This window comes from Boleophthalmus pectinirostris, unplaced genomic scaffold (genome assembly GCF_026225935.1).
Source record: "Boleophthalmus pectinirostris isolate CB_2022bp ecotype Guang Dong unplaced genomic scaffold, ASM2622593v1 HiC_scaffold_17, whole genome shotgun sequence".
Lineage (NCBI taxonomy): Eukaryota > Metazoa > Chordata > Actinopteri > Gobiiformes > Gobiidae > Boleophthalmus > Boleophthalmus pectinirostris.
This window is the reverse complement of record NW_026571115.1, coordinates 34,054,327-34,072,924: the sequence shown is the minus strand read 5'-3', so window position 1 is coordinate 34,072,924 and position 18,598 is coordinate 34,054,327. Positions and strand designations below refer to the sequence as shown.

Here is an 18,598-nt window from a genome sequence, read left to right as displayed (position 1 = left end):
GTAGCCCAATAAAGACAATTTAACTATGCATTTTAAAATATCACCCATGTATGTAATTCATTATCAAATTAAATAACATGTAACAATAATAAATAAGAGTACCATTATTAAACACACATGGTTGCGAGGGCTGTAGGATGTGTTGGTGTTAAACTGATCCGACACAGCTGTAACCGGAGCCAGGCCCAGTCTCAGTCCTTTATCAGAGCAGAGCGCCCCGGCAGACTCCCGCCTGCGTCGTCCCCCGTGACCGAGGGCAGCTCAGGACACCTGCACCTGCCCAATAATGCTCCTGTCACCAAGTCACAACACAACAACACGGCACCCAAGGGTCCTGCGCACGCACAAGGAAAAACTGAGAACCACTCTTACAGAACCGCAAGCTACAGTAACACAAGTCTGGCCTATAGTGCAATGTACGTGGTAGAAATAAGGACTAGAATGTTCCGCAGTATGGCATTAAACTTATATATTTTGCATTTATCAATTTATGAGTGTTTTAAAGCCTAAAAAAATCCTGAAAAAACATGCATTCTTACTGTGAGCGAGATCACCTCTCCACAGATCTGACTTGTAACTTGACCTGCTTGTCTCCATGGAGATAGATAAATTTAATACCATATTGAGGAACATTACCGGTAGACAGGGACATGCACATCTAACAAAAATTGCGACTGCATGCTGGGTCCAAACACAAAAATAGTACAAAAAAAAGGAAAGAGACAGAGCAGCCAGTCACTCCGTTGCCGTGGGAATCAAACGGTATCAAACAGGTGATATTAAAGGTACAGTGTGTAGCATTTCTGGTGGGGGGTTTGATATCTGCTTGGAGAAGTTATGGAAATGTTCCTCAGTATAAAAAAAAAAGAAGAGATCCACACTGCAGTTCTAAACAGAACTAAACCAGGACTAAACCAGGTCTAAACCAAATCTAAACCAGGTCTAAACCAGGACTAAACCAGGTCTAAACTAGGACTATACCAGGTCTAAACCAGGTCTAAACCAGGACTAAACCAGGTCTAAACCAGGTCTAAACTAGGACTATACCAGGTCTAAACCAGGTCTAAACCAGGTCTAAACTAGGACTATACCAGGTCTAAACCAGGTCTAAACCAGGACTAAACCAGGTCTAAACCAGGTCTAAACTAAATCTAAACCAGGACTAAACCCGGTCTAAACCAGGACTTAACCAGGACTAAAACAGGATTTAACAGGACTAAATCCTGCTGTGTGGACATGTCTCCTCGTCTTCTATCAATAATATTTTTAATTTGGTTGAGTAAAGTCTGGGCTTTTTTATTTTCTTTTAGCAGATAAAACATCTTATGTGAAGATTTCCTCGTCTTTGCTTCTCTACAGCAAATCAAGTAATCCAAAGTATTCAGATTACATTACTCACTTTAAGTAATTTAATGGATTACGTTACAAACTACATTTTGGGGTATGTAATCTGTAATCTGTAGGGGATTACATTTTAAAAGTCACCTTCCCAACACTGTCCATAGAAATTGTCCTTTGCAAATAATGACCCCAGTCCACAAAACTGAGTTGTAAATCCAATTTGAGATTTACTTTAAAAGTAAAAAGTGAGGGTATTTAGTCCATTTCTTTATACAGTGTGTTGTTTTGTCTGTACAGTCCCCTTTTCAATATTTCGTATCAGTTGAGTAAATAAGTAAAAGTCCTTATTCATGATTAGACGCATCAGGTTGCAAAAAAAGGAAAAATATAGACTCCAAACCAGTCAGAAACACCTCCAAAGTCCAAAAATCTCAGTCTACTCATAAAAAAGTGTTGACCTTTGTGTGTTGTTGTTTTTGTGTGCAGGCGTCGGACTACACGACCCTGGTGTTCTTCTGTATCTTCTTCGGGATCTCGTACGGGATGGTGGGCGCGCTGCAGTTCGAGGTGCTCATGGCCATCGTGGGCACAGAGAAGTTCTCCAGCGCCATCGGCCTGGTGCTGCTCATGGAGGCCATCGCCGTGCTGATCGGGCCCCCTGGTGCAGGTCAGTGGGACGACACGCTGCTTATCTGTTTGGGTACATCCACACTAGGAGATCATCAGTTTATATTTTGTTAATTGTAAACTGGAATATTTATCTAAAATGGGTTATTGCAGAACTGTTAAACCAAGGATTTCTGACCTATTATTAAAGGATGAGTTTACCTTTTTTGAATAATCACAAGTTAATTGGAAAAGTGGGTGGAGATAAGGGGCAGGTGAAATCTGAAATGTTCCGTGCACTCAAGCTTCAAATATTGGACAATTAGGGCTTTGCAAAAATACTGAAATATCGATATATCCTATAGTTTAATTTGATGATATAGTGTCGATATTATGGGCTGCTGTACTGATATATCGCCAAGAGTATTTTTAGGTATATTTTATTAAATTATTTTGTGTAAGAGCTACAATTGTGTTGACATTTTTACTGTTTTGAGTAAATTGGGCGTTTTATATGTTAACTTTGCACAAACTTTGTGGATTAACAAAGATTTTTAGTATCACAGCCATGATTTAGCCTTTATTTTTTAATCAACCGAATCAAATCGATTTGAAATATACTGAATCATACTGAACTGAAAGTGCACTGTATCGAAAAAGGTATTGTATCGAGGCCTTTGTCCTGAGGTATGTATCGTATTGGCAAATTTTTTATGATACCCAACCCTAAGGACAATACAAGATTACTCAAACATTCATGAATCATAAATCCAAATGCAATTGTAATATCAGAATGATGCGGGAACGTGCTGTCAATTTTACACAAGTCCGTCTTAAGCATTTAAAATGTTTATCTAAACCAGTTTCATCTCTCTGAAAATGAAAATATTCACTAGAGTCCCCCCAAAGATGCACCAGTAGCCTACAGTTTGCGACTGAATTGATCTAAATAGACTGAAAATAGACTGTAATTTATCTAAATAAACTGAAAATAGACTGTAATTTATCTAAATAGACTGAAGTCTATTTAGATAAATGACACTTTAGATCAGAGGTAGAGTAGCCACAAACCTCAAGACTCAGCGAGAGAACTCAGTGCTGTTACGTTAAAATATTATTACTAAGTAGAAGTACAATGTGGTGATCCAAGAAATTGCTTAATTAGGAGTGAAAATGTATTTAGGGATTAATTTGAAGATAATCTAATAGACCTTTTTCACAACGGCCAGAAGTGCCCGCTGTAGGTTTGCAGAACTTCCTGTTAATAGTTTTCTGTAGCAAAATATCTGTGCAAATGTGTGTCGTATTATCCAGCAGCTTCATAAATCTGCCCCATCGCCAAATCTTCAACCAACAAGGTCCACAAAGGATAAACATTCTAACATGAATAATTTATCCATAACAATCAAGGTAAGAAAGACGAAAACTTAAAAGTGAACGACGACGATGCATTAGTGAAACTACTTCCGGTATGGTTATGAATAACGTAAGTAATAAATAATTCATTAAGAAGTAACTTGTTCACTTAGGCTGATTCTAGAATTAAAATCGATTTCATAATGTAGAAAGTAGGGGGTCAGCCCTATGTTCCCTTATTTGTAAGATATTTCTCAAAATGAAACTCTTAAGTCAAGTCATTTTTATTTTATACCCCATTTAAAAGGATGATTCAGAGTCATTTCAACCTAGGATCCTTTACACCGTGACGTTTACATTACATCTGTAGTCTTCTGCTGCTGGAGAATAACAAGGTTGGAGGTAATTGACGACCAAATTGGGAGAAATACGGTTAAAATCTGATGCAAATTGATGATAAAGGAAATGTGGGAATAAAGGGAACAATGTGGGAAGAAAAAAAACAAACAACATAGAAATGAGGGAACATAGACACACTCCCAAAATCAACATGAATAGATTTGTGCAGTTTGATTGTTAGACATGTAATCTGTGATCATCTCCAGCATTCGACCTGCACAAATCTTATCAATCTACGCTAATATCGACATTGTGAAATTGATTTTTAAGACTGAATTAACAAGTCACTTATTAATGAAATACTTATTACTTACTGTACTTTATTCATTACCATACCAGAAGTAGTTCACTAATGCGTCGTCACTGTTTGCCTTTAAGCTTTCGTCTTTCTTACCTTGAGGAAGAATGTTTATCCTTTGTGGACCTTGTTGGTTGAAGATTTGGCGATGGGGCAGATTTATCAATTAATTGATAATTGATCATTAAGAATTTCATTGATTTCGTTCATTTTAATCGACAAACCAAATGTAGGTTGCTGTGTGTAGAGTGACCAAACAGGGGTCTGTACATGTGTCTCTGCACTCAGAAGAAGTGAGCAAACACAAACATTCGGTCAGTCTGCAACGTACCGAAGCACAAATGTGTATTTAGCGATAATTTGTACAAGAAATTCTAATTCACACTTTCCGTTGCGATCTGGACAAGTGTGAGTCCATGTGCACAGTGTACAAAGCAGGAACATGCGTTTCGGTGTCCAGTGGGAAAAAGCTTTACCAGGTGAGAGTTGCTCAATGTCGATGTCGAGTCCCCACCTCCCTCCCCCCGTACGGTGTCCTGGTTTTGACAAACACAAATCTGGTCACACTAACCTGTATTCCACTGAGTCATGTCTTTTAATCCGACAGAAATTGAACCACATCAGCGACACAAGAGCTGTAGTTTTATCTTCACTTAGTTTATGCAAATTAGTGATGCGGTTTTAAGTTTTGTTTCTGTGAGAGTTGCGCAAAACTGAATTAAACACATTATAATGTCAAACGGGCTGATGTGGCTCTAGAGTCGTTACGGTTTATATGTCGTAAAGTTGAATTTATTTATGCAGATTAGTAGTGCAGATAGTAATAATAATGATGATCATTTTAATATAAAAACGTTAATGATTAATCGATAATCGATCGTTAATTCTTCCGACGATCGATTAAGAAAATTTCATCGAATGCCCATCCCTAGTCTGAGTTAAAATGTTACTTATTGATATAATTACTTATTACCAGTAGTAGTTCACTAATTCTGTTGTTCACCTTTAAGCTTTCATCTTTCTTACCTCGAGGAAGAATGTTTATCCTTTTGTGGACCTCGTTGGTTGAAAATTCGGTGATGGAGCAGATTTATGAAGCTGCTGGAGAATACGACACACATTTACACACACATTTTGCCACAGAAAACTATTAACCAGAAGTTCCACAAACCTACTGCGCAGCACTTGAGAAAAAGATCTATTGGACAAAACATTAAAAAGACTCAAAATCGGTAACACTTTATAATAACTACACCTTATTTAGCCTTAATAAAGCATGAACAAAGGCTTAATTAATAATGAACAAAGACTTAATTAATAATGATTCACGCTTAGTAACTACTTAATTACTACCTTAATTAGCACTTGCACTTAATTTGCCTGTGCTGTAAAGAGTTACTCATAATTATTTCATACTTAATTACTCATGAACTAACCATTTGAGCATTTATTAATCATTAGTAAACTATGAGAGAATGATTTACTAATAATGCAATGCAATGATAATTCAGGCAGCTGTTATCTGTTAGTTAAGTCTTTTTGAGAGCTTTTCTAAAGTGAAGACTAATTATGCTTCATTAAACATTTACTAAGCGTGAATCGTTATTAATAAAATCTTTGTTCATTATTAATTAAATCTTTGTTCATGCTTTATTAAGGCTAAGTAAGGTGTAGTTATTATAAAGTGTTACCACAAAATCTGATATTTTCAAAGGAATCATTTCATATTGTCACTTGAAGCTTTTATCACTTTTAGACTCTAATAGATTCAGAAGTATGGTGCGAGGGAAACGACTCTGAGAAGAGCAATTCTATTAAAGCGGCTACAAATGCTACAGTATAAATTGCTTTGCGTGCGTTCTCTGTCCCGGTGTGACCTATAACTGCAGTCTGGACACAATGGGCAGTAGTGTCTTTAACTCAGCCCTGCTCAGTAAACACTTTACATTGATCCGGGCATGTAAATGAGCTCGTGCTGACAGCTCCGGCTCTAAAGCTCCACCATCGCGATCAAAACTGGACTCTACCGCTGTACTCTGTGTGTGTAGCCGTCCATTTACACTGGGGAAAATCCATGCAGGTCAACCACATTCAGCAAACTCAAACTCGCTGGACACGCTGACTACTGATGCTGCTGGAAACTATAGGCACAGCTTTACATAATCTGCAAAATACATTAAAAAGTGATTAGTTTGAGGTTTACTCTTATAGACGTGGACGTTTATTTACTATACCAGTTTAAAGTTTGGACCCAGCATCTCATTTAGTTTAGTTTTTTCTCTATTTCAACATTTTATATGCACACAGAAGACATCAACACCAACTTTTATTGATCCTCAAGGGAAATTATTTGGACCCAGCAGCTCACACGTCACAATAAATATAATAAATATAAACAAATTCTAAATAAGTAGCAAAAGGAGCAAGAGACACGTGTCAAATAAGACAAAAATATATAAATGTAAATGTACAAGTTAAAATAAAATAGAAAAATAAGTAATACAATGTAAAATCTCAGTTTTTTACAAGAGGTCAGGGTTATCTGTTACATAAGGGTGAGTTGTTGTACAGTTGTAGGGAGTATTATCTGTTACATAAGGCTGAGTTGTTTGTACAGTTGTAGGGAGTATTATCTGTTACATAAGGCTGAGTTGTTGTACAGTTGTAGGGAGTATTATCTGTTACATAAGGGTGAGTTGTTTGTACAGTTGTAGGGAGTATTATCTGTTACATAAGGCTGAGTTGTTGTACAGTTGTAGGGAGTATTATCTGTTACATAAGGGTGAGTTGTTTGTACAGTTGTAGGGAGTATTATCTGTTACATAAGGGCAAGTTGTAGTACAGTTGTAGGGAGTATTATCTGTTACATAAGGGCAAGTTGTAGTACAGTTGTAAGGAGTATTATCTGTTACATAAGGACGAGTTGTTGTACAGTTGTAGGGAGTATTATCTGTTACATAAGGGCGAGTTGTTGCACAGTTGTAGGGAGTATTATCTGTTACATAAGGGTGAGTTGTTGTACAGTTGTAGGGAGTATTATCTGTTACATAAGGGCGAGTTGTTGCACAGTTGTAGGGAGTATTATCTGTTACATAAGGGCAAGTTGTAGTACAGCTGTAGGGAGTATTATCCGTTACATAAGGCTGAGTTGTTGTACAGTTGTAGGGATTATTATCTGTTACATAAGGGCGAGTTGTTGCACAGTTGTAGGGAGTATTATCCGTTACATAAGGGTGAGTTGTTATACAGTTGTAGTAAAGATAAAAAGGTAAATAACTAAATATTTTCCCACAAATCAAAGGGTTGCTACTTTGAGAATTCGAACATAAAATATACTGTATAATAAATATTTTCAGTTTTTTCTTCAGTACAATTCTATAAATCTTGCGTCATATATTTAGTGTCTTCTGTATGAATATAAAATGTAGAAACTAGTAAAAATAAAGGAAAAACAACACAGCATGAGACTGGGAACGCATTAATTTACTATGATCGTGTTTACTCTGTTTACTCTGACTTCACAGCTTCACACGATGAGACTTGTTCCGATTGTGTGATTAATAATTGTGCTAATTATTCTTTTTGAAATGTTCTTTACTCCTCCACAGTTTAATCAAGCACAGTATGGAGTATTGGCCCATTCTATAAATTCAATGTTCATCTGCAGTAAAATTTTGGAAGAGGATTGCGGTTAAGATTAGCAATAGGGTTACTTTTTGTTGTTGTTGTTGTTGTTTTTACAATTACTTAGCAGTTAGTTCATTTAAGTAAATTTAACAATGAAGACATTATGCTAAATCTTTTAAGAGCTTTGAATAATGGTTTTCTCATTATTACCCAGAATATTTGAGGGAGATTAAGGCTTGTGGGCTCAGAAAATTCCAGTTTTTTCACCCACCCCCTGTCCCCGCTCACAGCTCTGTTCATAACAACCAAACAGAAATGTTGCATAGCTAATTAAAAAAAAAAACACACAAAAAAAATACTGCTGCTTGCTACAGTGAAAAGGATGTGAATGTGATACTTTATTTTATTTTATTTTTTTTAAAGCATTTGAGAGTTTTTTTGCGTTGTCTCGTTTTTATTTAATTTGTTGGATAACACATGTTGTATATAAATGATAGTTTAACACCAATCAGCAAGAAATTAGCGGGGAAAAAAAGATGAAAAATGTGTTAAAAATAACAGGAAGTGCAGAATTCTAAAAACTATTGATGATCTGGTTAGAGAGAATTTTATCCAGAAGTTAAGCACAATTTACACAAAACAAACACATTGCCACTATACACTATATTATATACAGTGTTGGGAAGGTGACTTTTAAAATGTATTCCCCTACAGATTACAGATTACATACCCCAAAATGTAGTTTGTAACATAATCCATTAAATTACTTAAAGTGAGTAACGTAATCTGAATACTTTGGATTACTTGATATCGTCATGTTTTTTTAAAACTACATGAATGTAACAACCACATCCTGAAAATTCATGTTTGTTCTCTTCAAATTGGCCCTGGTTTAGTCTTGGTTTAGACCTTGTTCAGTCCTGGTTTAGACCTGGTTTTAGTCCTGGTTTAGTCCTGGTTTAGTTCTGATTCAGTTATGGTTTAGTCCTGGTTTAGACCTGGTTTTAGACCTGGTTTAGACCTGGTTTAGTCCTGGTTTAGACCTGTTTTAGCCCAAAATGTGAAAACAGGAAAATACCGCCCTGTAATCCATTTATTTCAACAAAGTAACTGTAATCCAATTACCACTCACTGAAACAGTAACTGTAACTGAATACAGTTACTCATAATTTGTACTCTGATTACATAACTCGGTACATGTAATCTGTTACTCCCCAACACTGACTATATATAGGTTGTTTTCTTCTATTGTCGTTGTTATAAGCACAATCCAATGCAATCTGAATAAACATGACAATAATAAATTATTTAAAAAGGTTAGTAAATAAATACCACCACCAGTATTATAAACATAGATTTGTGCAACGACTGCAGACTGAACATTGAACTAAACATTGTAAACACAGAACAAGCATATACCCTTGTATGTAAGGATGGATAGTTTCGCGAAGATTCACAAGCCTGATTTTTTGGTGGTGCGTAATGTCCATGTGTGAAGTACGACACTGAATAAATAAATACTATCATTAGATTATGATGGCCCCAGTGATCCATGTTTTAATATAGGACAAATAATGGAGTAAAATGTCACTTATTGCCCTTACTGATAAAGCACAGATTATAAATGTAATATAATTTCTTCCGTATTATGACAATACTGGAAACAGCATTTGTATCACCAATTGATGTAACTATGGGGGTCCACCATAGTCTCCACAGTAAATGGGAAATACTGTATCTTATTTAGGCTTAGACAAACTTTCCTGACTTACAAGGGAAATGATTTGTACACAAAAGCTCACACATCACAGTATAATATAATAACAAAGAGAAAATATATAAACGGTAATAATAAATACTAAATACGTAGACAGAGTCAAATAAGACAAAGTTCAATAAATTATATAAAATATACAAGTGAGGGTGAGTTGTTGTACAGTTGTAGGGAGTATTATCTGTTCCATAAGGGTGAGTTGTTGTATAGTTGTAGGGAGTATTATCTGTTACATAAGGGTGAGTTGTTGTACAGTTGTAGGGAGTATTATCTGTTCCATAAGGGTGAGTTGTTGTACAGTTGTAGGGAGTATTATATTACATAAGGGTGAGTTGTTGTATAGTTGTAGGGAGTATTATCTGTTCCATAAGGGTGAGTTGTTGTACAGTTGTAGGGAGTATTATCTGTTACATAAGGGTGAGTTGTTGTACAGTTGTAGGGAGTATTATCTGTTACATAAGGGCGAGTTGTTATACAGTTGTAGGGAGTATTATATTACATAAGATTGAGTTGATGTAAAGTTGTAGGGAGTATTATCTGTTACATAAGGGTGAGTTGTTGTACAGTTGTAGGGAGTATTATCTGTTATATAAGGGTGAGTTGTGGTACAGTTGTAGGGAGTATTATCTGTTACATAAGGGTGAGTTGTTGTACAGTTGTAGGGAGTATTATCTGTTACATAAGATTGAGTTGATGTAAAGTTGTAGGGAGTATTATCTGTTACATAAGGGTGAGTTGTTGTACAGTTGTAGGGAGTATTATCTGTTACATAAGGGTGAGTTGTTGTACAGTTGTAGGGAGTATTATCTGTTCCATAAGGGTGAGTTGTTGTACAGTTGTAGGGAGTATTATATTACATAAAGGTGAGTTGTTGTATAGTTGTAGGGAGTATTATCTGTTCCATAAGGGTGAGTTGTTGCACAGTTGTAGGGAGTATTATCTGTTACATAAGGGTGAGTTGTTGTACAGTTGTAGGGAGTATTATCTGTCACATAAGGGCGAGTTGTTATACAGTTGTAGGGAGTATTTATATTACATAAGGTGAGTTGTTGTAAAGTTGTAGGGAGTATTATCTGTTACATAAGGGTGAGTTGTTGTACAGTTGTAGGGAGTATTATCTGTTATATAAGGGTGAGTTGTTGTACAGTTGTAGGGAGTATTATCTGTTACATAAGGGTGAGTTGTTGTACAGTTGTAGGGAGTATTATATTACATAAGATTGAGTTGATGTAAAGTTGTAGGGAGTATTATCTGTTACATAAGGGTGAGTTGTTGTACAGTTGTAGGGAGTATTATCTGTTATATAAGGGTGAGTTGTGTACAGTTGTAGGGAGTATTATCTGTACATAAGGGCGAGTTGTTATACAGTTGTAGGGAGTATTATATTACATAAGATGAGTTGATGTAAAGTTGTAGGGAGTATTATCTGTTACATAAGGGTGAGTTGTTGTACAGTTGTAGGGAGTATTATCTGTTACATAAGGGTGAGTTGTTGTACAGTTGTAGGGAGTATTATATTACATAAAGATGAGTTATTGTACATTTATAGGGAGTATTATCTGTTACATAAGGGTGAGTTGTTGTACAGTTGTAGGGAGTATTATCTGTTATATAAGGGTGAGTTGTGGTACAGTTGTAGGGAGTATTATCTGTCACATAAGGGCGAGTTGTTATACAGTTGTAGGGAGTATTATATTACATAAGGATGAGTTGTTGTATAGTTGTAGGGAGTATTATCTGTTCCATAAGGGTGAGTTGTTGTACAGTTGTAGGGAGTATTATATTACATAAAGGTGAGTTGTTGTATAGTTGTAGGGAGTATTATCTGTTCCATAAGGGTGAGTTGTTGCACAGTTGTAGGGAGTATTATCTGTTATATAAGGGTGAGTTGTGGTACAGTTGTAGGGAGTATTATCTGTCACATAAGGGCGAGTTGTTATACAGTTGTAGGGAGTATTATATTACATAAGGATGAGTTGTTGTACAGTTGTAGGGAGTATTATATTACATAAGGATGAGTTGTTGTACAGTTGTAGGGAGTATTATCTGTTACATAAAGGTGAGTTGTTGTGTGTGCTGCAGGTCGCCTCCTGGACCACACCAAGAAGTACATGTACGTGTTTCTGCTGGCGGGCAGCGAGGTGTGCCTGTCCGCCATCGTCCTCTTCACCTGCAACTTACTCTGCATCAAAACCAAAGCGCCGGCGGAGGAGGAGGAGCGGGACCACGAGGGGAGCCCCGAGAGCGTGGCCATGACCGCCGACCACAAGGCGGTGGGCGGCGCGGCGGAGCAGGCTCACGGGGACCAGGAGGGGGACAGGATGCTGCAGGGGACGGGAGCCAGGCCCGACAGCGCCGCCGTGGACTCGCAGGAGGTGGAGAGGTTCCTCAAAGAGCCCGAGAATAACGGAGGCCTGTCCCCCAGCCCCGAGACCTGCCTGTAGAGGAGACGCACACTCATGGGTTAAAGCTGCACCGCGTAACTTTTCTTTTAGAAGGTTCTCGACCTGTTTGTCTCCATGCAGATGCTGTAATCTCGTTATCATGTCATTTTTGGACCTTTTAAGACAATTCCAAACGAGTCCACCGTGTTTTTAAAGGTATTAACACACTTGTAACCGAACACATTTCAAGATAGATAAGTTTAAAACCGTACTGCGGAACTTTCCAAAGTACTAACATCATGGAGACAAGCAGGCGGCGACCCCTCCGTCAGAAAAGTGACGTAGTGCAGTTTTAATAGGAGCTGGTGGCGTAGAGACAGGGCTGCACACCGTCGCCGTACATGTTCCTCCGTCGTCTCGTAAGAGCTCAAAACGCTTCGGGCCACAGCTCTGTGTCATTAGGTGGTGATATAAGAACTGCCCTCGCACGGTTATATACACCTTTAACAGCTAGAGCTACTGCTATTAGCCTTATTTAAACCGCTTCACTTACACTTAGCGCCGCAGTGGGCAGTGGCTTTGACCATTTTCAAATACTCCTCACGAGCAGCAGCAGTAGACAGAGTAATGCTTCTAACACTCGCCGCGAAACCACAGCCGCACATCACCGCGAGGACGGCCACTCCGCAGATCTAGCACGTGCACCGGCTCTGTGTTTGTGAATTAGAACGACCGTCAGACTCGAGCGGGCGCGTTTAGTCACTTGTAACAGGTCTACGGTGAAACGAAAGGATGAAATAGACTTGTATTTACTGTCTACACTAACGCCAGCATGACAAAAGTACTTTTCAAAGCACAAACGAACAGGCTCAGGGTGCACTCACTTTAGACTTTAGAATCATGCCCAAGCGCGGGTCGCCCCTAAAGCGCGGAACATTTATCCAGTGTGAGCGCAATCGAGCAGGCAATTGAGACTTTGGTCCGGTTGGAGTTGGCTGATTAGGGATGGGCATTTGAATAATTTTTTTAATCGATCGTCGGGAGAATTAACGATCGATCATCATTATTATTACTATCTGCACTACTAATCTGCATAAATAAACTCAACTTTACGACATATAAACCGTAAACACTCTAGAGCCACATCAGCTCGTTTGACATTATAATGTGTTTAATGCAGATTTGCGCAACTCTCACAGAAACGAAACTTAAAACCGCATCGCTAATTTGCATAAACTAAGCGAAGAAAAAAAACTGCTGTTGTGCGCTGATGCGGCATGACTCAGTGAAATACAGGTTAGTGTGGCCATATTTGCGTTTGTCAAAATCAGGACACCGTACGGGGGGCGGGAGGTGGGGACTCGTTGAGCGACTCTCACCTGGCAAAGCTTTTTCATGTTTTCGGCGTCCTGGTGAGCTTTGTCCCACTGGACACCGAAACATATGTGCCTGATTTGTACACTGTGCACATGGACTCACACTTGTCCCGACCGCAACGGAAAGAGTGAATTTTCTCGTACAAGTCATCGTTAAATATGCAGTTGCGCTTCGGCACGTTGCAGACTGACCGACTGTTTGTGTCTCGCTCCTTCTGAGTGCAGAGAGACACATGTACAGACCCCTGTTTGGTCACCCTACGCTACGCACAGCAACCTACATTCGGTTTGTCGATTAAAATGAACGTATTCGATGAAATTCTTAATGATCAATTAGTAGTCATGCCCATCCCTAGCGCTGATGTTACTCATGCGATAAAAACAGTGAATAAAGTCCATTCTACAGGACACAGTGAATCCGTGCTCACCTTCATTAAGGACTGTGACGGAGACAGACGTTTTGCAGCTTCATCTCCTCCTATCCTCACTCCTTCACACTATTTTTAATCTCCATAAACTCACAGAGGAGCGCGTATCACAGCGGGACTCATATCTGCCACACTATTTAATACATATTTCTGCCGCTGGACTTATTTTCTCCGTTAAAGCGTTAGCTCTGCTGCGTGACATGTAAACATTTCGGTTAAATGGATCGGTTGTGCAGGTGTGAGCGCAGAACATAGAACCATACGCAATCGTACTTGACCACGGCACTGTTCTAAAGTCCTAGTGTGAGTGCGCCCTAACATAAATAATACATAATTGTAATAGAAAATACGCTGAAATTGCACAAAAAAACAACAAATGCATGCTCTCTATGTATTTTCAAGCGTCGTCCAGTGTTTAAAAATAGGCTGGATTATCATGGTACTATTACTCCATACACACGCCTAGAGGACAGTGTGGCCCTCTCTTTTAATGCAGTTTATATCCCCAAAATGTGCATTATTACACGTGTGTGAGGTGAAACACGTGTGCAGTGTGTCCTAGTCCTTAGGGGCACTTTACCCGATTTTTACTGTCCTAAAAACTTGAACAGAAGCCGTTCTTTTTAAACAGGTTTCAGTGGTCCAAAGTTTTTCCTCTCACTTACCTTATGCGTTCAGAGCGTCCTAATTATTCACCAAGATGAGTTTATCAGGACTTTTTGGGATCATTTTTAGAGGCAGAGTTTCACCATCACGATAATGTTAACAACCACTATCAAGCTAACCGTGCACATCCTGATTCTCGGAAAAGAAAACATTATAATTAAACACGACAGCACACAGCGGACTTATTTTGACCTCAAGAGCTGCTTGTACAATCTCTCTGTACTTGCTCAAACACATGAGGAAAACATGTCCAGACCGTTTAATCAAATCTAAACCAGGGCTGGATATAAATCTGTGTATCATTTGTTCATTCGTTTTTCAATATAAAACCAGAAATAAGAAAACGAAAAAAACAACAATTTTCTTCATTATTTGTCTCCAAAACTAAAATGAAACTAGAAAAGCACTCAGAGAGCACAGACCTCCGCCAAGGACTACAGTCCCCCTCATATTAATTGTGTTTTCCATAAATATTTGTCTCGTATCTTTCAATTTGGAATATGAAAGAGGATCCCACTGTCCATCCCTGAGTCAAATTTCATGGGGTTTGGTCAATAATTAACCGAGATATTGAGAAACAAGATTTTGGCCCCATTTACCACAATGTTAACTAAAATTTCAAAGTGAGCCAGAATCCAGGATTTCTTCCGGATCACCCCCAAAATGAAATCAGTTCTTCCTTTTCACATTTCCAACAAATCCTGAAAATTTCATCAAAATCGGTCCATAACTTTTTGAGTTATGTTAACAGCAAACAACAAACAAACAAACAAACAAACAGACAAACAAACAAACAGACAAACAAACAAACAAACAAACAGACAAACGCCGGCAAAAACATAACCTCCTTGGTGGAGGTAAATATGGATAACAATTTTCATTTTTTGATTTTGTGTTTAAATGAATAATGGAAAAAATGGATAAAGGCCATTTCCCGTTTCCGTGACTTAAACTGAGATTTTGGACTGAACCAGGACTGAAATAGGTCTAAACCAGCTCTAAACCAGCTCTAAACCAGCTCTAAACCGGTCTCAGTCCTAGTCTCAATCCCGGTCCTGGTCCAGTCCCGTCTCAGTCCTAAACTAGGACTAAACCAGGACTAAACCAGAACTGAAACAGGACTGAACCAGGAGTGTCTGGACTGTCGGGTGATCAGGAAACCGGGACCAAACTTGGACCAGACCGGGACTCAGACCGAGACCAAACCGAGACTTGTTTTAGTCTTGGTTCAGTCCTGTTTTAGACCTGGTTCTGTCCTGTTTTAGTCCTATTTTAGTCCTGTTTTAGTCCTTTAGTCCTGTTTTAGTTTTAGTCCTGGTTCAGTCCTGTTTTAGTCCTGGTTTAGTCCTGGTTCAATCCTGTTTTAGTCCTGTTTTAGTCCTGGTTCAATCCTGTTTTAGTCCTGTTTTAGCCCTGGTTCACTCCGGCATCACATCTGTTTAACTGTTCCGTATTTTCGAGACAAATTATGAAGAAAACTGTTGCTTTTTCGCTTTATTTCTGGTTTTATATTGAAAAACAAATGAACGAACGACACGCGGATTGATATCGAACCAAATCTGTGGCCTAAACTGTCCGTCTCTGACACGTGAACACAAATACACCGGCGTCTACGTGATTCTAGTCGTCGTCCAGCACCAACACGGCGGACGTTGTGCAGCCCTGCTCCGAGCCCCCGAGCTTGTCCTGCGTCATCCGCGGGGCCACGTGAAAAAAGCCCCCGCGGCGTTGTCATACACGATCACGTTATAATCATCCATGTGCGAGTCCCCGTAGAGATTAACCCCGTAGTCACCAGCAGTCGAGGCAGAACGCTGGACTCTAGTCTGTTTGTGTTGAAGTCTGTGAACGCTGCTAAAAAGTGATTGTACAAGTCCGCATTTTAGTCGACTCCATAGCGTATTTCATGATTACAGCGGGGGTCTTAGATATATATATAGATGCACTATTTTGTTAGGAAATGTGTTAAAAATAGATGCACAAATATGATATAAATGAAAACTTGAATGCATAGTCTTTACTGTGAGCAGCGGAGACCCTCTTTAGGATTCTAATAAAGCTGCTGTTTGGGGAGAAGTGCACAGGTAAAGGTGTGAGGGGTGGGCACCACGCAGATATGAAGTTAAAAAAATCTTGCTGTTTTATTGAAACTAAAAGTGTTTTCGTGCGTCTGTCCCTCAGAGCGTGTAAAAGCAGCTCTGAGGGAGTCCTGGTGAGGATCATTTGAGCCATACATTTCAGCTTGTGCTCAGGCTTCGTGCTGGACAGAAGTCGCATGTTCACACCCGGTATTCACCCGCGTCCGGCTCTAACATTCCTCCTGAATCGATGTGTGAGCGATGTAGTATCTGGTCCGTGTACCGTTCGTTCTTTTGAATTTCAATTAAGAACGACAAACGGTAAAATGGGAAAACAGTTTGTTTTTTCATTATTTCGTTTTAGTGTCAAACAAAAAAACAGGTTTCAACCTCTATTTCCAATATTTAATTTAAAGTTTATTTCATCATACTGTTGGACAATGTTAAAATATATGTGTATGTAAATGTTTGTATAATGTAACACATTTTGGGGTTGCCAAAAACAAATGAATGAAAGATATGGGAAGGGATTAGAAAATATATAAATGTAAATTTGATTTGACAGCCTTAAAAATGTAAATACACACATGCAAACACTGCATTGAGAAACTCTGTACTACAATTTTAGAAGATTGTATTAATAGTTTTATGGTGTCTAAACAAAGGAGAGTTTATCACTGGTCCTGGTCCAGGACTTAGCCTGGAGTGTTGGGACTGTCGGGTGATCAGGAAACCGGGACCGGACTGGGACCAGACCAGGACTGAGACCAGGACTCAGACCAGGACCAGACCGGGACTGAAACTTGGCTTAGTCCTGGTTCAGTTCTGGTTTAGAGCTGGTTTAGACCTGTTCAGTCCTGTTTTAGTCCTGTTTTAATCCTGTTTTAGTCCTGATTTAGTCCTGGTTCATCGCAGTTTAAGTCACGAAAACAGGAATCGGTTGTTATCCATTTTTCCATTATTTGTTTAAACACGAAAACTGAAAAAACGAATCATTATCCATTATTTTATTCTCTCTGTTTTATTTGCCCTGCAAGTCCTGCTGCTTCAGTGTCAACCATGGATCTATAATAACAATTTTAAAAGATTTTATTATAGTTTTATGGTGTCTGAACAAAGGAGAGTTTATCGCTGCTTCCCGTTTCTCATCATGAAGTTCAGCAATAACTTTTTAAGACACGAAATCGCTATAAAAGAAGATTCAAAGGAGAAATTCAGTTTGTCAACTGGACAAAGTTTATTTGGTCAAATACATTTTGCAGCTCATCCTAGAAGATGACATGTTTGTTCACAAAATTGCAAAGATTTTTCACGCAAGTCCTTAATAAGCAGCAGAACTTCCAGGGCGAATAAAACTTCCAGAGAGAATAAAATATCAAAATTGAAATTGGCTTGATGACTGTTTTTTGATGGGTGAAATTAACTTTAAATGAAATATTGGAAAAAGAGCTCGAAATCTGTTTTTTTGTTTGACACTAAAACTGAAAACTGAAATAACAAACTGTTTTCCCATTTTATAGTTTTTCGTTCTTAACTGAAATTGACCATATGACCGTTTGTAATCTACGGAAGCCGAGAGGGGTCACAACAAACACAACAAAAAGCCACAACACACCAAAAAAAGCCACAACTGAAATGACCGCGGGACTCTATATTAATGCAAACGCCGCAACAAATACAAACGGCACAACACAAATGTAAATGCCGCAACACATTAAAAAGCCACAACACATCAAAAAGCCACAACGGAAGTGACCGCGGGACTCTATTTTCTGATGGACCGATCAAGCGGCAAGTGAAGAAGAAGAACTACAACGTGAAACGAATAATGATAAAACAATAAATTACTTTTACTTACGTTTCCAACTTCTCCGTTCCTTTACTTTTCACGTTGTAGTTCTTCTTCTTCACCTGCCGCTTGATCGGTCTGTCGGAAAACAGAGTCCCGCGGTCACTTCCGTTGTGGCTTTTTGATGTGTTGTGGCTTTTTAATGTGTTGCGGCATTTGCGTTTGTGTTGTGGCGTTTGCATTTCTTACAGCATTTGCATTAAAATAGAGTCCCGCGGTCATTTCCGTTGTGGCTTTTTTTGGTGTGTTGAGGCTTTTTGTTGTGTTGTCGCATTTGTATTTGTTGGTTGCGGTGTTTACGTTTGTTATGACCCCTCTTGGCTTCCGTAGTAATCCCATAACGATCGCCACTTTATTCTGAATTAATCCAACAGAACAATGAGCACGAAATTCACTTCAACATGACACACCATATA

The 18,598-nt window shown here is 38.6% G+C and overlaps 1 protein-coding gene across 3 annotated transcripts in view; it reads left to right on the top strand.

The window, feature by feature from the left end:
• slc16a3a (solute carrier family 16 member 3a) overlaps positions 1–15,540 on the top strand; it is a 51,050-nt gene extending 35,510 nt beyond the window's left edge. For all 3 annotated transcript variants that reach the window (XM_055152623.1, XM_055152622.1, XM_020927372.2), the window contains exons 6-7: positions 1,828–2,008; positions 11,484–15,540. In XM_055152623.1, the coding sequence (XP_055008598.1) occupies positions 1,828–2,008; positions 11,484–11,845 (543 nt within the window). In that variant the 3' untranslated portion in view covers positions 11,846–15,540. The remainder of the gene's footprint in view (positions 1–1,827; positions 2,009–11,483) is intronic.
• The last annotated feature ends 3,058 nt before the right edge of the window (positions 15,541–18,598 follow it).